The 24,500-nt window shown below is 47.0% G+C and overlaps 1 protein-coding gene across 3 annotated transcripts in view; it reads left to right on the top strand.

The window, feature by feature from the left end:
• LOC129823608 (V-type proton ATPase subunit H) overlaps positions 1-24,500 on the top strand; it is a 101,809-nt gene that overhangs the window by 18,226 nt on the left and 59,083 nt on the right. For 2 of the 3 annotated variants that reach the window (XM_055882463.1, XM_055882465.1), the window contains exons 4-7: positions 2,293-2,382; positions 5,016-5,129; positions 5,534-5,638; positions 8,350-8,406. In XM_055882463.1, the coding sequence (XP_055738438.1) occupies positions 2,293-2,382; positions 5,016-5,129; positions 5,534-5,638; positions 8,350-8,406 (366 nt within the window). The remainder of the gene's footprint in view (positions 1-2,292; positions 2,383-5,015; positions 5,130-5,533; positions 5,639-8,349; positions 8,407-24,500) is intronic. The other variant, XM_055882464.1, reaches the window with a different exon arrangement.

Here is a 24,500-nt window from a genome sequence, read left to right as displayed (position 1 = left end):
TACAGTGTGTGCAAAAGGCATTCGGTGTTATCTAAAGTTGCCACAAAGAACAAGAATGATCATCTATTAGCCTGGAGTCTGTAGGCTATTCTCGATTACAGCTTTATGGAGCCTGGAGGCTGGAGGCTATTCTCAATTACAGCTTTATGAAGTCTGGAGTCTGGAGGCTATTCTCGATTACAGCTTTATGAAGTCTGGAGGCTGGAGGCTATTCTCAATTACAGCTTTATGAAGTCTGGAGTCTGGAGGCTATTCTCAATTACAGCTTTATAAAGCCTGGAGGCTATTCTCAATTACAGCTTTATGAAGTCTGGAGGCTATTCTCAATTACAGCTTTATGAAGTCTGGAGGCTGGAGGCTATTCTCAATTACAGCTTTATGAAGCCTGGAGGCTGTTCTCAATTACAGCTTTATGAAGTCTGGAGGCTGGAGGCTATTCTCAATTACAGCTTTATGAAGCCTGGAGGCTGTTCTCAATTACAGCTTTATGAAGTCTGGAGGCTGGAGGCTGTTCTCAATTACAGCTTTATGGAGGCTGGAGGTTGTAGGCTATTCTCAATTACAGCTTTATGAAGCCTGGAGGCTGGAGGCTATTCTCAATTACAGCTTTATGAGAGAGAGAACAAACAATATTGAGGAGGAGGCAAATCCAGTTCTACAGACGGTACACTTTGCTTCTGTCCAGCCTAACTCACAGCAACACTGCACACGCCACGGTCAGTGTGAACCGGAGTGACTTGACACAACGCTGGCCAAACAAGATGTAGCTACAAACAGAATGGAGTTAATGGTTCCAGTCAGTGTGAACCGGAGTGACTTGACACAACGCTGGCCAAACAAGATGTAGCTACAAACAGAACGGAGTTAATGGTTCCAGTCAGTGTGAACCGGAGTGACTTGACACAACGCTGGCCAAACAAGATGTAGCTACAGAGAAAGCAGAGTTCAATGGTTCCAGTCAGTGTGAACCGGAGTGACTTGACACAACGCTGGCCAAACTAGATGTAGCTACAGAGAAAGCAGAGTTCAATGGTTTGTCTGCCGTGAAGCATTCATCCAGGTACAGTGGGGAGAAGAAGTATTTGATACACTGCCGATTTTGCAGGTTTTCCTACTTACAAAGCATGTAGAGGTCTGTAATTTTTATCATAGGTACACTTCAACTGTGAGAGACGGAATTTAAAACTCTCCACTCATTACCTGTATTAACTGCACCTGTTTGAACTCGTTGTAAGGCTGGTTGTACTTACTGACATATTCTCTATGACGTTGGAGAATGGTAGAGAAATTAACAATAAATTCTCTGGCAACAGTTCTGGTGGATATTCCTGCAGTCAGCATGCCAATTCCACGCTCCCTCAACTTGAGACAACTGTGGCATTGTGTTGTGACTAAACTGCACATTTTAGAGTGGCCTTTTATTGTCCCCAGCACAAAGTGTACCTGTGTAATGATCATGCTGTTTAATCAGCTTATTGATATGCTACACCTGTCAGGTGGATGGATTATCTTGGCGAAGGAGAAATTAGCTTTTTGTCCGTATGGAACATTTCTGTAAGGGCTGTCGTTCTCCTCATCCTCGGATGAGGAGAGGAGAGAAGGATCAGTAGACCAAAACGCAGCATTTGGGAAATAAGCCATCTTTTATTTGACACGATGGCAACACGAAAAAAAACACTTTCAAACTTACAAAACAAGAAAACGACGCAGACGAAAAAACCTGAACATGAACTTACTTAACTAAAACGTACAACTCACGGACAGGAACAGACTACATCAAAACGAAACGAACATCCAAACAGTCCCGTATGGTGCAAAACATAACACAGATACGGAAGACAATCACCCACAAACAAACAGTGAGAACACCCTACCTAAATATGACTCTTAATTAGAGGAAAACGCAAACCACCTGCCTCTAATTAAGAGCCATACCAGGCAACCCAAAACCAACATAGAAACAGAAAACATAGACTTCCCACCCAAAACACATGCCCTGACCATAAACACATACAAAAACAACATAAAACAGGTCAGGACCGTTACAATTTCTGAGATTTTATTTCGGTTCGTGAAACATGGGTCCAACACTATATGTTGTGTTTCTATTTTTGTTCAGTGCGATTTTTGTTTTTCTTCAACCACATGTTTTGGGGGGCGGCGGCCAATAGTGGGCATCGCATATCACTGTTTTAATCGCTTCATAATCTACATAGGATGACGGTTGACATCGCCCAATCCTAGTATGTCTGTATAGTGTTAGTAAGATGTATATATTGTGTGTGTTTCCAGTGTGCCAAGACGTTCCTGAACCTGATGGCTCACATCTCTAAGGAGCAGACTGTCCAGTACATCCTCACTCTGATAGATGATACCCTGCAGGTAACACCTGCTTACAGACACACACTTATAGTAATTGGGGGAACTAGAGCTCTCCTAGCTGGGGCCCTTGGGGAACTAGAGCTCTCCTAGCTGGGGCCCTTTGGGAACTAGAGCTCTCCTAGCTGGGGCCCTTGGGGAACTAGAGCTCTCCTAGCTGGGGCCCTTGGGGAACTAGAGCTCTCCTAGCTGGGGCCCTTGGGGAACTAGAGCTGTCCTAGCTGGGGCCCTTGGGGAACTAGAGCTCTCCTAGCTGGGGCCCTTGGGGAACTAGAGCTCTCCTAGCTGGGGCCCTTTGGGAACTAGAGCTCTCCTAGCTGGGGCCCTTGGGGAACTAGAGCTCTCCTAGCTGGGGCCCTTGGGGAACTAGAGCTCTCCTAGCTGGGGCCCTTGGGGAACTAGAGCTGTCCTAGCTGGGGCCCTTGGGGAACTAGAGCTCTCCTAGCTGGGGCCCTTGGGGAACTAGAGCTCTCCTAGCTGGGGCCCTTGGGGAACTAGAGCTCTCCTAGCTGGGGCCCTTGGGGAACTAGAGCTCTCCTAGCTGGGGCCCTTGGGGAACTAGAGCTCTCCTAGCTGGGGCCCTTGGGGAACTAGAGCTCTCCTAGCTGGGGCCCTCGGGGAACTAGAGCTCTCCTAGCTGGGGCCCTCGGGGAACTAGAGCTCTCCTAGCTGAGGCCCTCGGAACTAGAGCTCTCCTAGCTGGGGCCCTCGGGGGGAACTAGAGCTCTCCTAGCTGGGGCCCTCGGGGGGAACTAGAGCTCTCCTAGCTGGGGCCCTCGGGGGGAACTAGAGCTCTCCTAGCTGGGGCCCTCTGGGGGAACTAGAGCTCTCCTAGCTGGGGCCCTCGGGGGGAACTAGAGCTCTCCTAGCTGGGGCCCTCGGGGGGGAACTAGAGCTCTCCTAGCTGGGGCCCTCGGGGGGAACTAGAGCTCTCCTAGCTGGGGCCCTCGGGGGGAACTAGAGCTCTCCTAGCTGGGGCCCTCGGGGGGAACTAGAGCTCTCCTAGCTGGGGCCCTCGGGGGGAACTAGAGCTCTCCTAGCTGGGGCCCTCGGGGGGAACTAGAGCTCTCCTAGCTGGGGCCCTCGGGGAACTAGAGCTCTCCTAGCTGGGGCCCTCGGAACTAGAGCTCTCCTACCTGGGGCCCTCGGGGAACTAGAGCTCTCCTAGCTGGGGCCCTCGGGGAACTAGAGCTCTCCTAGCTGAGGCCCTCGGAACTAGAGCTCTCCTAGCTGAGGCCCTCGGAACTAGAGCTCTCCTAGCTGGGGCCCTCGGAACTAGAGCTCTCCTAGCTGGGGCCCTCGGAACTAGAGCTCTCCTAGCTGGGGCCCTCGGGGGGAACTAGAGCTCTCCTAGCTGGGGCCCTCGGGGGGAACTAGAGCTCTCCTAGCTGGGGCCCTCGGGGGGAACTAGAGCTCTCCTAGCTGGGGCCCTCGGGGGGAACTAGAGCTCTCCTAGCTGGGGCCCTCGGGGGGAACTAGAGCTCTCCTAGCTGGGGCCCTCGGGGGGAACTAGAGCTCTCCTAGCTGGGGCCCTCGGGGGGAACTAGAGCTCTCCTAGCTGGGGCCCTCGGGGGGAACTAGAGCTCTCCTAGCTGGGGCCCTCGGGGGGAACTAGAGCTCTCCTAGCTGGGGCCCTCGGGGGGAACTAGAGCTCTCCTAGCTGGGGCCCTCGGGGGGAACTAGAGCTCTCCTAGCTGGGGCCCTCGGGGGGAACTGGAGCTCTCCTAGCTGGGGCCCTCGGGGAACTGGAGCTCTCCTAGCTGGGGCCCTCGGGGGGAACTAGAGCTCTCCTAGCTGGGGCCCTCGGGGGGAACTGGAGCTCTCCTAGCTGGGGCCCTCGGGGGGAACTGGAGCTCTCCTAGCTGGGGCCCTCGGGGGGAACTGGAGCTCTCCTAGCTGGGGCCCTCGGGGGAACTAGAGCTCTCCTAGCTGGGGCCCTCGGGGGGAACTAGAGCTCTCCTAGCTGGGGCCCTCGGGGGGAACTAGAGCTCTCCTAGCTGGGGCCCTCGGAACTAGAGCTCTCCTAGCTGAGGCCCTCGGAACTAGAGCTCTCCTAGCTGGGGCCCTCGGAACTAGAGCTCTCCTAGCTTGGGCCCTCGGGGGGAACTAGAGCTCTCCTAGCTGGGGCCCTCGGGGGGAACTAGAGCTTTCCTAGCTGGGGCCCTCGGGGGGAACTAGAGCTCTCCTAGCTGGGGCCCTCGGGGGGAACTAGAGCTCTCCTAGCTGGGGCCCTCGGGGGGAACTTGAGCTCTCCTAGCTGGGGCCCTCGGGGGGAACTAGAGCTCTCCTAGCTGGGGCCCTCGGGGGGAACTAGAGCTCTCCTAGCTGGGGCCCTCGGGGAACTAGAGCTCTCCTAGCTGGGGCCCTCGGGGAACTAGAGCTCTCCTAGCTGGGGCCCTCGGGGGGAACTAGAGCTCTCCTAGCTGGGGCCCTCGGGGGGAACTAGAGCTCTCCTAGCTGGGGCCCTCGGGGGGAACTAGAGCTCTCCTAGCTGGGGCCGTTGGGGGAACTAGAGCTCTCCTAGCTGTGGCCCTCGGGGGAACTAGAGCTCTCCTAGCTGGGGCCCTCGGAACTGTTCTGTTGTGTTCCTTTAGAACCACCGGAAGTTACAACACTGTTCTGTTATTTTTCTGTAGGAGAATCACCAGAGGGTGAACATCTTCTTCGACTACTCCAAAAAGACCAAGAACACCGCCTGGTCCTACTTTCTGCCCATGCTCAACCGCCAGGACCTGTTCACCGTCCACATGGTTAGTATGACTACGCCACACACCTAACCTACAGTTAGCACTGAGGGAGAGCTGGAGGAGAAGAAGAGATGGAGTAAAGGGAGAAAGGGAGAGATGGTGGAGAGAAGCAGGAAAGAAGAGGACAGAGACTATTCAAAGGCAGATGTCTTCAGAATGACCAGCAGGCTATTTGCATGTTGATTGGATTTTCATCTTGTGGCTTTTTGGTATAAAATATTAGAAATGGAAGGATTGTTGTGTTCTTTCTCTGGGAGAGTAGAGATGCACTTATATAGTGGAATGTCTGCTGCATTAACATGCCTGTGGACATGGGAAATTAACAATACGCCGTCAGCATTGAATAGTGAGGGACTTTAATTTTGATCTGGCTCAGGCTTCAGGGTCTGACTTGTTGTCTCTCCCAGGCGGCCAGGATCATCGCTAAGCTAGCAGCCTGGGGTCGTGACCTGATGGAGGGAAGTGACCTCAACTACTACTTCAACTGGATCAAGACCCAGCTCAGCTCCCAGGTATATGACCTTTCAACCCTCTGAACTAAACCACCTGTATATCAGGCCATCTCAGCTCCCAGGTATATGACCTTTCAACCCTCTGAACTAAACCACCTGTCCTTTTGAAGTATTCAGACCACAGGGGGTTGGTGTTCCCTTAATTGGGGAGGATGGGCTCGTGGTAAAGGCTGGAGCAGAATTTGTGGGATGGTATCAAACATGGTTTTTCTTTGTGTTTGATGCCATTCGCGCCTTTCCAGCTATTACGAGCTGTCCTCCCCTCACCAGCCTCCACTGGCACCACAGTCTTAAAACACCCAGTGGAGAACCCTGGGAGATCACACACTTCCTTTCTGCTGTGCATTCGGAAAGTATTCAGACCCTTTGACTTTTTACATATTTAGGTTGCAGACTTATTCTTAGATTAAATCGATCTACACACAATATCCCATAATGACAAAGCAAAAACAGGTTAGTAAAATTTAAACTGACTAGTGTTCCGTTATTTTTATATATATATATATATATATATATATATATATATATATATACATACATACATACACACACAGTTGAGGTTTACATACACTTAGGTTGGAGTAATTAACTTGTTTTTCAACCACTCCACAAATTTCTTGTTAACAAACAATTGTTTACAGACAGATTATTTCACTTATAATTTACTGTATCACAATTCCAGTGGGTCAGAAGTTTACATACACTAAGTTGACCGTGCCTTTAAACAGCTTGGAAAATTCCAGAAAATGATGTCATGGCTTTAGAAGCTTCTGATAGGCTAATTGACATCATTTGAGTCAATTGGAGGTGTACCTGTGGATGTATTTCAAGGCCTACCTTCAAACTCAGGGCCTCGTTGCTTGAGATCATGGGAAAATCCATGACCAAGACCTAAAAAAAAAAATTTGTAGACCTCACCAAGTCTGGTTCATCCTTGGGAGCAATTTCCAAACGTCTGAAGGTACCACATTCATCTGTACAAACAATAGTACGCAAGTATAAACACCATGGGACCACGCAGCCGTCATACCGCTCACGAAGGAGACGCGTTCTGTCTCCTAGAGATGAACGTACTTTGGTGCGAAAAGTGCAAATCAATCCCAGAACAACAGCAAAGGACCTTGTGAAGATGCTGGAGGAAACGGGTACAAAAGTATCTATATCCACAGTAAAACGAGTCCTATATCGACATAACCTGAAAGGCCGCTCAGCAAGGAAGAAGCCACTGCTCCAAAACCACCATAAAAAAGCAAGACTACAGTTTACAACTGCACATGGGGACAAATATTGTACTTTTTGGAGAAATGTCCTCTGTTCTGATGAAACAAAAAAAGAACTGTTTGGCCATAATGACCATCGTTATGTTTGGAGGAAAAAGGGGGATGCCTGCAAGCTGAAGAACACCATCCCAACCGTGAAGCACGGGGGTGGCAGCATCATGTTGTGGGAGTGCTTTGCTGCAGGAGGGACTGGTGCACTTCACAAAATAGATGGAAACATGAGGAAGGAAAATTATGTGGATGTATTGAAGCAACATCTCAAGACATCAGTCAGGAAGTTAAAGCTTGGTCGCAAATGGGTCTTCCAAATGGACAATGACCCCAAGCATACTTCCAAAGTTGTGGCAAAATGGCTTAAGATATTGGAGAAGTCAAGGTATTGGAGTGGCCATCACAAAGTCCTGACCTCAGTCCTATAGAAAATTTGTGGGCAGAACTGAAAGTGTGTGCGAGCAAGGAGGCCTACAAACCTGACTCAGTTACACCAGCTCTGTCAGGAGGAATGGGCCAAAAGTCAACCAATTTATTGTGGGAAGCTTGTGGAAGGCTACCCGAAATGTTTGAATCAAGTGAAACATTTTAAAGGCATTTTAAAAGCAATGCTACCAAATACTCATTGAGTGTATGTCAACTTCTGACCCACTGGGAATGTGATGAAAGAAATACATATATATATTGTTTCAGCCTCTTAGGGCAAGTGACGGCTGTTTTAACAGTCTGATGGCCTTGAGATAGAAGCTGTTTTTCAGTCTCTCGGTCCCTGCTTTGATGCACCTGTACTGACCTCGCCTTCTGGATTATAGCGGGGTGAACAGGCAGTGGCTCAGGTGGTTGTTGTCCTTGATGATCTTTTTGGCATTCCTGTGACATCGGGTGGTGTAGGTGTCCTGGAGGGCAGGTAGTTTGCCCCCGGTGATGCGTTGTGCAGACCGCACAATCCTCTGGAGAGCCCTGCGGTTGTGGGCGGTGTAGTTGCCGTACCAGGCGGTGATACAACCCGACAGGATGCTCAATTGTGCATCTGTTAAACTTTGTGAGGGTCTTAGGGGCCAAGACAGATTTCTTCAGCCTCCTGTCTGTGAGTGGACCATTTCAGATTGTCAGTGATGTCACAGAGGAACTTGAAGCTTTCCACCTTCTCCACTGCGGCCTCGTCGATGTAGATAGGGGCACGTGGAGTCCGTGTGAGAGTCCGTGTGAGAGTCCGTGCCCCTATCCACATCGACGGGCCGATCTGAAATGGTCCACCCACACAGACAGTGTGGCGAAGAAGGCACAACAGCGTCTCTTCAACCTCAGGAGGCTGAAGATATCCGGCTTGGCCCCTGAGTCTCTCTCTCTCTTACACACACACACACAAAGTACTTCGTCCAGAGCCCAGTCATCTAAGCCAGCCACATGGCTCCTTGTCTGTGTTTTGTCTTCCATTAGAAGCTTCATGGTACAGGTCCAGATTCCTCAGGACAAGGCACTATATCCCCCAGTGAAGTGAGTATGACGGAGTGATGAAGACGATGATGATTCATCCTAACGCTGCTAACTCTCTCTAATCAACTCTCTATTGGGCTCTTTGCTGTCTCTCTCTCTGCTGCTTCTGTTCTGTTATAATACTGTTACAATGGAGGTGCGGCGACGTCAGCCAGTCAGGCTGGAAACTAGGCGTATGTCGCGCGTCACTAATTCACAGGAGAGAAATTTGAACGTAAACAATTTATAATTTTTTAATGCCTTTTTTTGGCATAAATGCCTTCTGGAACATGTGAACTTTTCATGTGCCTTAATAACAAACTTGTATTAAATCCTTCAATACGAATAAAATGGTTAAATTACGAGTCATGTTGGTTTAGCCACGGAAAAAGTCAGGAACCTTCCCGCTAGCCATGATTGGCTGAGATAATGGATGGGCTGGACATGCCTGGAGACGAGTTCGGATTTGTCTGCAATTCAGTTTTACACCTTCAGTATCCTGTGCATATGACAAACAAACTTTGAATTTATTTTAAATAGTGTGTTTACCAGAGACTGAAGTGTGAAGAACAACATGACCTGCACCAAAGTCAGATTATGATATATCGTTACGAGACAGTGTCCAAGTTCTACAATTCTCAGGTTGAATGCCCTGCTTTTATTTTGTCACACTCACAACCGTAAGATATTTTCTGTAATTAGCTCGCCATTAACTTGTAAACAATGATCTTGTTTTCTAGATTGACATTTACTAAATTCATTTTAAACTGATGGGTTTATTGCTGTTAAAATACACCAGTTAGGCCTCCCGGGTGGTGCAGTGGTCTAAGGTACTGCATCGCTGTGCCACCAGAGATTCTGGGTTCGAGTCCCGGCTCTGTCGTAGCCGGCCGCGACCGGGAGGCCCATGGGGCGGCACATTATTGGCCCAGCGTCGTCCGGGTTAGGGAGGGTTTGGCCCAGCGTCGTCCGGGTTAGGGAGGGTTTGGCCCAGCGTCGTCCGGGTTAGAGAGGGTTTGGCCCAGCGTCGTCCGGGTTAGAGAGGGTTTGGCCCAGCGTCGTCCGGGTTAGGGGAGGGTTTGGCCCAGCGTCGTCCGGGTTAGGGGAGGGTTTGGCCCAGCGTCGTCCGGGTTAGGGAGGGTTTGGCCCAGCGTCGTCCGGGTTAGGGAGGGTTTGGCCCAGCGTCGTCCGGGTTAGGGAGGGTTTGGCCCAGCGTCGTCCGGGTTAGGGAGGGTTTGGCCCAGCGTCGTCCGGGTTAGGGAGGGTTTGGCCCAGCGTCGTCCAATAAGGGGAGGGTTTGGCCCAGCGTCGTCCAATAAGGGGAGGGTTTGGCCCAGCGTCGTCCAATAAGGGGAGGGTTTGGCCCAGCGTCGTCCGGGTTGGGGGAGGGTTTGGCCCAGCGTCGTCCGGGTTAGGGGAGGGTTTGGCCCAGCGTCGTCCGGGTTAGGGGATGGTTTGGCCCAGCGTCGTCCGGGTTAGGGGAGGGTTTGGCCCAGCGTCGTCCGGGTTAGGGAGGGTTTGGCCCAGCGTCGTCCGGGTTAGGGGAGGGTTTGGCCCAGCGTCGTCCGGGTTAGGGAGGGTTTGGCCCAGCGTCGTCCGGGTTAGGGGAGGGTTTGGCCCAGCGTCGTCCGGGTTAGGGAGGGTTTGGCCCAGCGTCGTCCGGGTTAGGGGAGGGTTTGGCCCAGCGTCGTCCGGGTTAGGGAGGGTTTGGCCCAGCGTCGTCCGGGTTAGGGGAGGGTTTGGCCCAGCGTCGTCCGGGTTAGGGAGGGTTTGGCCCAGCGTCGTCCGGGTTAGGGGAGGGTTTGGCCCAGCGTCGTCCGGGTTAGGGAGGGTTTGGCCCAGCGTCGTCCGGGTTAGGGGAGGGTTTGGCCCAGCGTCGTCCGGGTTAGGGAGGGTTTGGCCCAGCGTCGTCCGGGTTAGGAAGGGTTTGGCCCAGCGTCGTCCGGGTTAGGGAGGGTTTGGCCAGCAGGGATATCCTTGTCTCATTGCGCACTAGCGACTCCTGTGGCGGGCCGGGCGCAGTGCACGCTGACCATGTCGCCAGGTGTACGGTGTTTCGTCCAACACATTGGTGCGGCTGGCTTCCGGGCTGGATGTGCATTGTGTCTAGAAGCGGCTTGGTTGGGTTTCGGAGGACGCATGGCTCTCGAACTTCGCCTCTCCTGAGTCTCATCGCTACAACTCCTGTATGGACAAGACTGTAACTAATTGGATACCATGAAATTGGGGAGAAAAAAGGGGGTATTTATTTTTTTAAATCACTATTTTACCTTGCTGCTGATGTCATGCAGCATGTCGCTTTTGGTTTTTTCATAATGACAACAAGTTTGATGTTGGACGACAATAGAATGATGTCACAAACAACAATATACAGACATGTCGATAGATGTAGTATATACCAGTTTTTAGTCCACTACCGTACTCACTGTTTAGCACATGGCCTCACTTGAATCCTTAATAGCCGTACCCTTATCCTACTCCTCCTCTGTTCCTCTGGTGATGTAGAGGTTAATCCAGGCCCTGCAGTGCCTAGCTCCACTCTCATTCCCCAGGTGCTCTCATTTGTTGACTTCTGTAACCGTAAAAGCATTGGTTTCATGCATGTTAACATTAGAAGCCTCCCTAAGTATGTTTTATTCACTGCCTTAGCACATTTTGCCAACCCGGATGTCCTAGCCGTGTCTGAATCCTGGATTAGGAAAACCACCAAAAACCCTGAAATCTCCATCCCTAACTATAACATTTTCAGACAAGATAGAACTGCCAAAGGGGGGCGGATTTGCAATCTACTGCAGAGATAGTAAGATAGAATTCTGCAGGCTATCCAGGTCTGTACCCAAACAATTTGAGCTTCTACTTTTAAAAATCCACCTTTCCAGAAACAAGTCTCACCGTTGCCACTTTGTATAGACCACCTTCTGCCCCCAGTTGTGCCCTGGACACCATATGTGAATTGATTGCCCCCCATTCATCTTCAGAGCTCGTGCTGTTAGGTGACCTAAACTGGGACATGCTTAACACCCCGGCCATCCTACAATCTAAGCTTGATGCCCTCAAACTCCCCAGACCTTAATCCCATTGAGAAGTTGTGGTCAATCTTCAAGAGGCGGGGGGACAAACAAAAACCCGCAAATTCTGACAAACTCCAAGCATTGATTATTTAAGAATGGGCTGCCATCAGTCAGGATGTGGCCCAGAAGTTAATTGACAGCATGCCAAAGCGGATTGCAGAGGTCTTGAAAAAGAAGGGTCAACACTGCAAATATTGACTCTTTGCATCAACTTCATGTAATTGTCAATAAAAGCCTTTGACACTTATGAAATGCTTGTAATTATACTTCAGTATTCCATAGTAACATCTGACAAAAATATCTAAAGACACTGAAGAAGCAAACTTTGTGGAAATTAATATTTGTGTCATTCTCAACTTTTGGCCACGACTACACACTATATAAAAATATAGTAATTTAGAATAAGAACGCATGAAGATACTGATCTGTATTATCTTATTATTAGTATCCTGATAAGAAAGTTGATAATGGAATTGTACAATAATTATACTGTATGTTAATATAAATGTACATTCTGCCAATGTTGATGTGTGTTAAATTGAGGGGTTTTGACTTATGAATCACTGAGCATTTGTCATTCTACATTTTGTTTGGATAATTAATTGGGTTGTGATTATGATTTAGAAAGTGAATGTTTTCTAAAACTGAAGGATTGATTTGAGTTTAGTATGCTAAAACTTCTTATGGCTGCAGTCCCGATATCGGGACCAATATGACAACAGCCAGTCCAAGTGCAATGCGCCAAATTCAAAAACCAGAAATCTCATAATTAAAATTCCTCAAACATACATGTGTCTTATATAATTTTAAAGGTAATCTTGTTGTTAATCCCACCAAACTATCCGATTTCAAATAGGCTTTTCAGCGATAGCACTACAAATTATTATGTTAGGTCACCACAAAACCAAAAATAATCACAACCATTTTTCCCAGTTAAATATTGCTTCACAAAACCAAGAATAGAGATTAAATGAATCACTAACCTTCGATTATTTTCATCAGATGACACTCATAGGACGTCATGTTACACAATACATGCATGTTTTGTTTGATTAAATTCATATTTATATCAAAAAATCTGAGTTTACATTGAGGCTACAAGATTCACTAAATGCAAAAACATCAAGTGACTTTGCATAGCCCATCGTTTCAACATGAATACTCATCATAAATATAGATGATAATACAAGTTATACACATTGAATTATAGATATACCTCTCCTGTATACAACCGCTATGTCAGATTTAAAAAAACTTTACGGAAAAATAATTGCACGCTATAATCTGAGACGGCGCTCAAAGTAGCATACCACAGCTGCAAAGATAGCGTCACTATAAACAATAAAATACATAAATATTCCATTACCTTTGATGATCTACATCAGAAAGCACAGCAGGAATCCCAGGTCCACAATAAATGTTTGTTTTGTTCGAAAAAATCCGTTATTTATGTCCAAATACCTTCTTTTGTTAGCGCGTCTGGTTTACATATCCAAACGCTAATTCTGGTCAGCGTTATATCGGACAAAAACTTCAAAATGTGATATTACCGGTCGAAGAAACATTTCAAACTAAGTACTGAATCAATCATTAGGATGTTTTTAACATATAGCTTCAATAAAGTTCCAACCGGAGTATTTGTTCTTGTCTGTGTGAGCAATGGAACGTCAGTGGCTTGCATGAGGAAGTGGCATGATCAGCGCATGGCTGCTTGATGGACACCTGACTTAATCTGCTCTCATTCTCTCCCACAACATCATAGAAGTCTCATTGGACTTTCTATTGATTGCTGACATCTAGTGGAACCCCTGGGCAGTGCAACATCATTCATAACACAATTGGATTTCTTAAGGGACTCTGGTGAATACAGACAAGCTCAGATTTCTGACTTCCTGTTTTGATTTCAACTCAGGATTTTGCCTGCCAATATGAGTTCTGTTAATCTCACAGACATAATTCAAACAGTTTTAGAAACTTTGGAGTGTCTTCTATCCAATACTAATAATAATATGCAAATATTAGGAACTATGACTGAGGAGCAGGCCGTTTGAAATGGGCACCTCTCACCCAAGCTACTCAATACTGCCCCTGCAGCCATAAGAAGTTTTAATTACTATATGAGTAATTTGATGAACTAAAGATGTCGACACTATTCTCAGCATGCCCTGGTGAATGGAGAGTTTGAACTCTGACCCGGAGAGTGAAACTGATCCTAATCTATTTGATCTATAAGCATTGACTTATAAATAGTGGAATCATGTCTTGGGTCATGTTCATTAGGCACCAATGGAATACCATTTACTGAAACCAACAGGATGCTACTTTTAGTTTCTGGGGTGGAAATAGTTAATAAATAGTTACACCATGCTGATCCATTGGAGTGTGATAGATAACTAAAGCCTATTTTTTTTATTAAAATCCATTGTTGCATGCACTGCATTATGCATTAAATATGTGCGTTTCACTGTCTATGAAGATATAGCTTTGAATCTCATAAACTGTATGCATCTTCTGTTTTTCTTCATGGGTTCGTGCAGGTGACTGTGTATCATGACCTCCCCAGACAAATTGCTAGAATGCTTAGAACATGAGTTGGAGGTGGAAATGGGAGACAGTGCTGAGTTTCATGGGAGGAGGGTGAGACAGATGAATGTTCGTAAATCTTGTAATTTTCTTTTAAGTTGAGAGGACTCTCAAAATGGGAGAATTCATGACATTACCCTGAGGAAGGCACAGTGATCCTGAAACGTACCATTAAATTGCTGGGAGTTTATACATGGAGTATGCGACTTTCTTTTGATATATAACTCAAAACATTCAATTTTATTAGTCACATGCCCTAACCGACAATACAGTTAAATAAAAATACGAATAAGAAATCAAAGTAACAAATAATTAATGAGCAGCAGTAAAATAACAATAGCGAGACTATATACAGGGAGGTACCAGTACAGAGTCAATGTGCGGGGGCACCGGTTAGTTAAGGTAATATGTACATGTAGGTAGAGTTATTAAAGTGACTATGCATAGATGATAAGAGGGGAGGAGCGGCCTAAACGAGGGCGACAATGCAAATAGTCTGGGTAGCCATTTGACTAGTTGTTCAGGAGTCTTATGGCTTGGGGGGGTAGAAGCTGTTTAGAAGCCTCTTGGACCTAGACTTGGCGCTCCGGCACCGCTTGCCGTGTGGTAGCAGAGAGAACAGTCTATGACTAGGGTGGCTGGAGTATTCAACAATTTTCAGGGGCTTCCTCTGACACCGCCTGGTATAGAGGTCCTGGATGGCAAGAAGCTTGGCCCCGGTGATGTACTGGGCCGTAAGCACTACCCTCTGTAGCTGTATGGCCTATAAAAAGAAAAGATTAAGATGGGCAAAAGAACACAGACACTGGACAGAGGAACTCTGCCTAGAAGGCCAGCATCCCGGAGTCGCCTCTTCACTGTTGACGTTGAGACTGGACAGAGGAACTCTGCCTAGAAGGCCAGCAACCCGGAGTCGCCTCTTCACTGTTGACGTTGAGACTGGTGTTTTGCGGGTACTATTTAATGAAGCTGCCAGTTGAGGACTTGTGAGGCGTCTGTTTCTGTTTGTCAAACTACACTCTAATGTACTTGTCCTCTTGCTCAGTTGTGCACCGGGGCCTCCCAATCCTCTTTCTATTCTGGTTAGAGCCAGTTTGCGCTGTTCTGTGAAGGGAGTAGTACACAGCGTTGTACGAGATCTTCAATTTCTTGGCAAGGACCCCAAACTTTTGAACGGTGGTGTACGTACGGTCACTGTGGGGACGGCGTTATCGATGCACTTATTGATGATGCCAATGACTGATGTGGTGTACTCCTCAATGCCATTGGATGAATCCCAGAACATATTCCAGTCTGTGATGGCAAAACAGTCCTGTAGTTTAGCATCTGCTTCATCTGACCGCTTTTTTATAGACTGAGTCACTGGTGCTTCCTGCTTTAAGTTTTGCTTGTTAGCAGGAATCAGGAGGATAGAATTATGACCAGAGTTTTGTGGAGTGTGTGGAGTACAGGTGGCCCAGAGTTTTTTTTTTTTTTTTTTTTCACCCCTTCAACATGCTGATAGAAATCTGGTAAAAGTGATTTAAGTTTCCCTGCATTAAAGTCCCCGGCTACGAGGATCGCCGCCTCTGGGTGAGTGTTTTCCTGTTTGCTTATGGCGGAATACAGCTCAATCAGTGCTGTCTCAGTGCATCAGTCTGTGGTGGTATGTAGACTGCTACGAAATATACATATAAACTCTCTAGGTAGATAGTGTGGTCTACAGCTTATCATGAGATACTCTACCTCAGGTGAGCAAAACCTCGAGACTTCCTTAGATATTGTGCACCAGCTGTTATTTACAAATATACGTAGTCCTCCACCCCTTGTCTTACCAGACGCCGCTGTTCTATCCTGCCGGTGCAGCGTATAACCAGCCAGCTGTATGTTGATAGTGTCACAGCCTGCCGGTGCAGCGTATAACCAGCCAGCTGTATGTTGATAGTGTCACAGCCTGCCGGTGCAGCGTATAACCAGCCAGCTGTATGTTGATAGTATCACAGCGTATAACCAACCAGCTGAATGTTGATAGTGTCACAGCGTATAACCAGCCAGCTGTATGTTAATAGTATCACAGCGTATAACCAGCCAGCTGTATGTTGATAGTGTCACAGCGTATAACCAGCCAGCTGTATGTTAATAGTATCACAGCGTATAACCAGCCAGCTGTATGTTGATAGTGTCACAGCGTATAACCAGCCAGCTGTATGTTGATAGTATCACAGCGTATAACCAGCCAGCTGTATGTTGATAGTGTCACAGCGTATAACCAGCCAGCTGTATGTTGATAGTATCACAGCGTATAACCAGCCAGCTGTATGTTGATAGTATCACAGCGTATAACCAGCCAGCTGTATGTTGATAGTATCACAGCGTATAACCAGCCAGCTGTATGTTGATAGTGTCACAGCGTATAACCAGCCAGCTGTATGTTGATAGTATCACAGCGTATAACCAGCCAGCTGTATGTTGATAGTATCACAGCGTATAACCAGCCAGCTGTATGTTGATAGTGTCACAGCGTATAACCAGCCAGCTGTATGTTGATAGTATCACAGCGTATAACCAGCCAGCTGTATGTTGATAGTATCACAGCGTATAACCAGCCAGCTGTATGTTGATAGTATCACAGCGTATAACCAGCCAGCTGTATGTTGATAGTATCACAGCGTATAACCAGCCAGCTGTATGTTGATAGTGTCACAGCGTATAACCAGCCAGCTGTATGTTGATAGTGTCACAGCCTGCCGGTACAGCGTATAACCAGCCAGCTGTATGTTGATAGTATCACAGCGTATAACCAGCCAGCTGTATGTTGATAGTGTCACAGCGTATAACCAGCCAGCTGTATGTTGATAGTATCACAGCGTATAACCAGCCAGCTGTATGTTGATAGTGTCACAGCGTATAACCAGCCAGCTGTATGTTGATAGTATCACAGCGTATAACCAGCCAGCTGTATGTTGATAGTATCACAGCGTATAACCAGCCAGCTGTATGTTGATAGTATCACAGCGTATAACCAGCCAGCTGTATGTTGATAGTGTCACAGCGTATAACCAGCCAGCTGTATGTTGATAGTATCACAGCGTATAACCAGCCAGCTGTATGTTGATAGTGTCACAGCGTATAACCAGCCAGCTGTATGTTGATAGTATCACAGCGTATAACCAGCCAGCTGTATGTTGATAGTGTCACAGCGTATAACCAGCCAGCTGTATGTTGATAGTATCACAGCGTATAACCAGCCAGCTGTATGTTGATAGTGTCACAGCGTATAACCAGCCAGCTGTATGTTGATAGTGTCACAGCCTGCCGGTACAGCGTATAACCAGCCAGCTGTATGTTGATAGTGTCACAGCGTATAACCAGCCAGCTGTATGTTGATAGTGTCACAGCGTATAACCAGCCAGCTGTATGTTGATAGTGTCACAGCCTGCCGGTACAGCGTATAACCAGCCAGCTGTATGTTGATAGTGTCACAGCCTGCCGGTGCAGCGTATAACCAGCCAGCTGTATGTTGATAGTATCACAGCGTATAACCAGCCAGCTGTATGTTGATAGTGTCACAGCGTATAACCAGCCAGCTGTATGTTGATAGTATCACAGCGTATAACCAGCCAGCTGTATATTGATAGTGTCACAGCGTATAACCAGCCAGCTGTATATTGATAGTGTCACAGCGTATAACCAGCCAGCTGTATGTTGATAGTGTCACAGCGTATAACCAGCCAGCTGTATGTTGATAGTGTCACAGCGTATAACCAGCCAGCTGTATGTTGATAGTGTCACAGCGTATAACCAGCCAGCTGTATGTTGATAGTGTCACAGCGTATAACCAGCCAGCTGTATGTTGATAGTGTCACAGCGTATAACCAGCCAGCTGTATGTTGATAGTGTCACAGCGTATAACCAGCCAGCTGTATGTTGATAGTGTCACAGCGTATAACCAGCCAGCTGTATGTTGATAGTGTCACAGCCTGCCGGTACAGCGTATAACCAGCCAGCTGTATGTTGATAGTGTCACAGCGTATAACCAGCCAGCTGTATGTTGATAGTATCACAGCGTATAACCAGCCAGCTGTATGTTGATAGTGTCACAGCGTATAACCAGCCAGCTGTATGTTGATAGTATCACAGCGTATAACCAGCCAGCTGTATGTTGATAGTGTCACAGCGTATAACCAGCCAGCTGTATGTTGATAGTATCACAGCGTATAACCAGCCAGCTGTATGTTGATAGTATCACAGCGTATAACCAGCCAGCTGTATGTTGATAGTATCACAGCCTGCCGGTGCAGCGTATAACCAGCCAGCTGTATGTTGATAGTATCACAGCGTATAACCAGCCAGCTGTATGTTGATAGTATCACAGCGTATAACCAGCCAGCTGTATGTTGATAGTGTCACAGCGTATAACCAGCCAGCTGTATGTTGATAGTATCACAGCGTATAACCAGCCAGCTGAATGTTGATAGTGTCACAGCGTATAACCAGCCAGCTGTATGTTGATAGTATCACAGCCTGCCGGTGCAGCGTATAACCAGCCAGCTGTATGTTGATAGTGTCACAGCGTATAACCAGCCAGCTGTATGTTGATAGTATCACAGCGTATAACCAGCCAGCTGTATGTTGATAGTATCACAGCGTATAACCAGCCAGCTGTATGTTGATAGTATCACAGCGTATAACCAGCCAGCTGTATGTTGATAGTGTCACAGCGTATAACCAGCCAGCTGTATGTTGATAGTATCACAGCGTATAACCAGCCAGCTGTATGTTGATAGTGTCACAGCGTATAACCAGCCAGCTGTATGTTGATAGTATCACAGCGTATAACCAGCCAGCTGTATGTTGATAGTGTCACAGCGTATAACCAGCCAGCTGTATGTTGATAGTATCACAGCGTATAACCAGCCAGCTGTATGTTGATAGTGTCACAGCGTATAACCAGCCAGCTGTATGTTGATAGTGTCACAGCCTGCCGGTACAGCGTATAACCAGCCAGCTGTATGTTGATAGTGTCACAGCGTATAACCAGCCAGCTGTATGTTGATAGTGTCACAGCGTATAACCAGCCAGCTGTATGTTGATAGTGTCACAGCCTGCCGGTACAGCGTATAACCAGCCAGCTGTATGTTGATAGTGTCACAGCCTGCCGGTGCAGCGTATAACCAGCCAGCTGTATGTTGATAGTATCACAGCGTATAACCAGCCAGCTGTATGTTGATAGTGTCACAGCGTATAACCAGCCAGCTGTATGTTGATAGTATCACAGCGTATAACCAGCCAGCTGTATATTGATAGTGTCACAGCGTATAACCAGCCAGCTGTATATTGATAATGTCACAGCGTATAACCAGCCAGCTGTATGTTGATAGTGTCACAGCCTGCCGGTACAGCGTATAACCAGCCAGCTGTATGTTGATAGTGTCACAGCCTGCCGGTGCAGCGTATAACCAGCCAGCTGTATGTTGATAGTATCACAGCGTATAACCAGCCAGCTGTATGTTGATAGTGTCACAGCGTATAACCAGCCAGCTGTATGTTGATAGTATCACAGCCTACCGGTGCAGCGTATAACCAGCCAGCTGTATGTTGATAGTATCACAGCGTATAACCAGCCAGCTGTATGTTGATAGTATCACAGCGTATAACCAGCCAGCTGTATGTTGATAGTATCACAGCGTATAACCAGCCAGCTGTATGTTGATAGTGTCACAGCGTATAACCAGCCAGCTGTATGTTGATAGTATCACAGCGTATAACCAGCCAGCTGGATGTTGATAGTGTCACAGCGTATAACCAGCCAGCTGTATGTTGATAGTATCACAGCGTATAACCAGCCAGCTGTATGTTGATAGTGTCACAGCGTATAACCAGCCAGCTGTATGTTGATAGTGTCACAGCGTATAACCAGCCAGCTGTATGTTGATAGTGTCACAGCGTATAACCAGCCAGCTGTATGTTGATAGTATCACAGCGTATAACCAGCCAGCTGTATGTTGATAGTGTCACAGCCTGCCGGTGCAGCGCATAACCAGCCAGCTGTATATTGATAGTGTCACAGCGTATAACCAGCCAGCTGTATGTTGATAGTGTCACAGCGTATAACCAGCCAGCTGTATGTTGATAGTATCACAGCGTATAACCAGCCAGCTGTATGTTGATAGTGTCACAGCCTGCCGGTGCAGCGTATAACCAGCCAGCTGTATGTTGATAGTGTCACAGTGTATAACCAGCCAGCTGTATGTTGATAGTGTCACAGCGTATAACCAGCCAGCTGTATGTTGATAGTATCACAGCGTATAACCAGCCAGCTGTATGTTGATAGTGTCACAGCGTATAACCAGCCAGCTGTATGTTGATAGTATCACAGCGTATAACCAGCCAGCTGTATGTTGATAGTGTCACAGCCTGCCGGTGCAGCGTATAACCAGCCAGCTGTATGTTGATAGTGTCACAGTGTATAACCAGCCAGCTGTATGTTGATAGTGTCACAGCGTATAACCAGCCAGCTGTATGTTGATAGTATCACAGCGTATAACCAGCCAGCTGTATGTTGATAGTATCACAGCGTATAACCAGCCAGCTGAATGTTGATAGTATCACAGCGTATAACCAGCCAGCTGTATGTTGATAGTATCACAGCGTATAACCAGCCAGCTGAATGTTGATAGTGTCACAGCGTATAACCAGCCAGCTGTATGTTGATAGTATCACAGCGTATAACCAGCCAGCTGTATGTTGATAGTATCACAGCGTATAACCAGCCAGCTGAATGTTGATAGTGTCACAGCGTATAACCAGCCAGCTGTATGTTGATAGTATCACAGCGTATAACCAGCCAGCTGTATGTTGATAGTATCACAGCGTATAACCAGCCAGCTGTATGTTGATAGTATCACAGCGTATAACCAGCCAGCTGTATGTTGATAGTATCACAGCGTATAACCAGCCAGCTGTATGTTAATAGTATCACAGCGTATAACCAGCCAGCTGTATGTTGATAGTGTCACAGCGTATAACCAGCCAGCTGTATGTTGATAGTATCACAGCGTATAACCAGCCAGCTGTATGTTGATAGTGTCACAGCGTATAACCAGCCAGCTGTATGTTGATAGTATCACAGCGTATAACCAGCCAGCTGTATGTTGATAGTGTCACAGCCTGCCGGTGCAGCGTATAACCAGCCAGCTGTATGTTGATAGTGTCACAGCCTGCCGGTGCAGCGTATAACCAGCCAGCTGTATGTTGATAGTGTCACAGTGTATAACCAGCCAGCTGTATGTTGATAGTGTCACAGCGTATAACCAGCCAGCTGTATGTTGATAGTATCACAGCGTATAACCAGCCAGCTGTATGTTGATAGTATCACAGCGTATAACCAGCCAGCTGAATGTTGATAGTATCACAGCGTATAACCAGCCAGCTGTATGTTGATAGTATCACAGCGTATAACCAGCCAGCTGAATGTTGATAGTGTCACAGCGTATAACCAGCCAGCTGTATGTTGATAGTATCACAGCGTATAACCAGCCAGCTGTATGTTGATAGTATCACAGCGTATAACCAGCCAGCTGAATGTTGATAGTGTCACAGCGTATAACCAGCCAGCTGTATGTTGATAGTATCACAGCGTATAACCAGCCAGCTGTATGTTGATAGTATCACAGCGTATAACCAGCCAGCTGTATGTTGATAGTATCACAGCGTATAACCAGCCAGCTGTATGTTGATAGTATCACAGCGTATAACCAGCCAGCTGTATGTTGATAGTATCACAGCGTATAACCAGCCAGCTGAATGTTGATAGTGTCACAGCGTATAACCAGCCAGCTGTATGTTGATAGTATCACATCCTGCCGGTACAGCGTATAACCAGCCAGCTGTATGTTGATAGTATCACAGCGTATAACCAGCCAGCTGTATGTTGATAGTATCACAGCGTATAACCAGCCAGCTGTATGTTGATAGTATCACAGCGTATAACCAGCCAGCTGTATGTTGATAGTGTCACAGCGTATAACCAGCCAGCTGTATGTTGATAGTATCACAGCGTATAACCAGCCAGCTGAATGTTGATAGTATCACAGCGTATAACCAGCCAGCTGAATGTTGATAGTATCACAGCGTATAACCAGCCAGCTGTATGTTGATAGTATCACAGCGTATAACCTGCCAGCTGTATGTTGATAGTGTCACAGCGTATAACCAGCCAGCTGTATGTTGATAGTGTCACAGCGTATAACCAGCCAGCTGTATGTTGATAGTGTCACAGCGTATAACCAGCCAGCTGTATGTTGATAGTGTCACAGCGTATAACCAGCCAGCTGTATGTTGATAGTGTCACAGCGTATAACCAGCCAGCTGAATGTTGATAGTATCACAGCGTATAACCAGCCAGCTGTATGTTGATAGTGTCACAGCGTATAACCAGCCAGCTGTATGTTGATAGTATCACAGCGTATAACCAGCCAGCTGTATGTTGATAGTATCACAGCGTATAACCAGCCAGCTGTATGTTGATAGTGTCACAGCGTATAACCAGCCAGCTGTATGTTGATAGTATCACAGCGTATAACCAGCCAGCTGTATGTTGATAGTATCACAGCGTATAACCAGCCAGCTGTATGTTGATAGTATCACAGCCTGCCGGTGCAGCGTATAACCAGCCAGCTGTATGTTGATAGTGTCACAGCCTGCCGGTGCAGCGTATAACCAGCCAGCTGTATGTTGATAGTATCACAGCGTATAACCAGCCAGCTGTATGTTGATAGTATCACAGCGTATAACCAGCCAGCTGTATGTTGATAGTATCACAGCGTATAACCAGCCAGCTGTATGTTGATAGTATCACAGCGTATAACCAGCCAGCTGTATGTTGATAGTGTCACAGCGTATAACCAGCCAGCTGTATGTTGATAGTGTCACAGCGTATAACCAGCCAGCTGTATGTTGATAGTGTCACAGCGTATAACCAGCCAGCTGTATGTTGATAGTGTCACAGCGTATAACCAGCCAGCTGTATGTTGATAGTATCACAGTGTATAACCAGCCAGCTGTATGTTGATAGTATCACAGCCTGCCGGTACAGCGTATAACCAGCCAGCTGTATGTTGATAGTGTCACAGCGTATAACCAGCCAGCTGTATGTTGATAGTGTCACAGCGTATAACCAGCCAGCTGTATGTTGATAGTATCACAGCGTATAACCAGCCAGCTGTATGTTGATAGTATCACAGCGTATAACCAGCCAGCTGTATGTTGATAGTATCACAGCGTATAACCAGCCAGCTGAATGTTGATAGTGTCACAGCGTATAACCAGCCAGCTGTATGTTGATAGTATCACAGCGTATAACCAGCCAGCTGAATGTTGATAGTATCACAGCGTATAACCAGCCAGCTGTATGTTGATAGTATCACAGCGTATAACCAGCCAGCTGAATGTTGATAGTATCACAGCGTATAACCAGCCAGCTGAATGTTGATAGTATCACAGCGTATAACCAGCCAGCTGTATGTTGATAGTATCACAGCGTATAACCTGCCAGCTGTATGTTGATAGTGTCACAGCGTATAACCAGCCAGCTGTATGTTGATAGTGTCACAGCGTATAACCAGCCAGCTGTATGTTGATAGTGTCAAAGCGTATAACCAGCCAGCTGTATGTTGATAGTGTCACAGCGTATAACCAGCCAGCTGTATGTTGATAGTGTCACAGCGTATAACCAGCCAGCTGAATGTTGATAGTATCACAGCGTATAACCAGCCAGCTGTATGTTGATAGTGTCACAGCGTATAACCAGCCAGCTGTATGTTGATAGTATCACAGCGTATAACCAGCCAGCTGTATGTTGATAGTATCACAGCGTATAACCAGCCAGCTGTATGTTGATAGTGTCACAGCGTATAACCAGCCAGCTGTATGTTGATAGTATCACAGCGTATAACCAGCCAGCTGTATGTTGATAGTATCACAGCGTATAACCAGCCAGCTGTATGTTGATAGTGTCACAGTGTATAACCAGCCAGCTGTATGTTGATAGTATCACAGCGTATAACCAGCCAGCTGAATGTTGATAGTGTCACAGCGTATAACCAGCCAGCTGTATGTTGATAGTATCACAGCCTGCCGGTGCAGCGTATAACCAGCCAGCTGTATGTTGATAGTATCACAGCGTATAACCAGACAGCTGTATGTTGATAGTGTCACAGCGTATAACCAGCCAGCTGTATGTTGATAGTATCACAGCGTATAACCAGCCAGCTGTATGTTGATAGTATCACAGCGTATAACCAGCCAGCTGTATGTTGATAGTATCACAGCGTATAACCAGCCAGCTGTATGTTGATAGTGTCACAGCGTATAACCAGCCAGCTGTATGTTGATAGTATCACAGCGTATAACCAGCCAGCTGTATGTTGATAGTGTCACAGCGTATAACCAGCCAGCTGTATGTTGATAGTATCACAGCGT

The sequence above is a fragment of the Salvelinus fontinalis genome, chromosome 26, assembly GCF_029448725.1.
Source record: "Salvelinus fontinalis isolate EN_2023a chromosome 26, ASM2944872v1, whole genome shotgun sequence".
In the NCBI taxonomy this organism is placed as follows: Eukaryota; Metazoa; Chordata; class Actinopteri; order Salmoniformes; family Salmonidae; genus Salvelinus; species Salvelinus fontinalis.
This window is presented reverse-complemented; position numbering and strand designations above follow the sequence as displayed.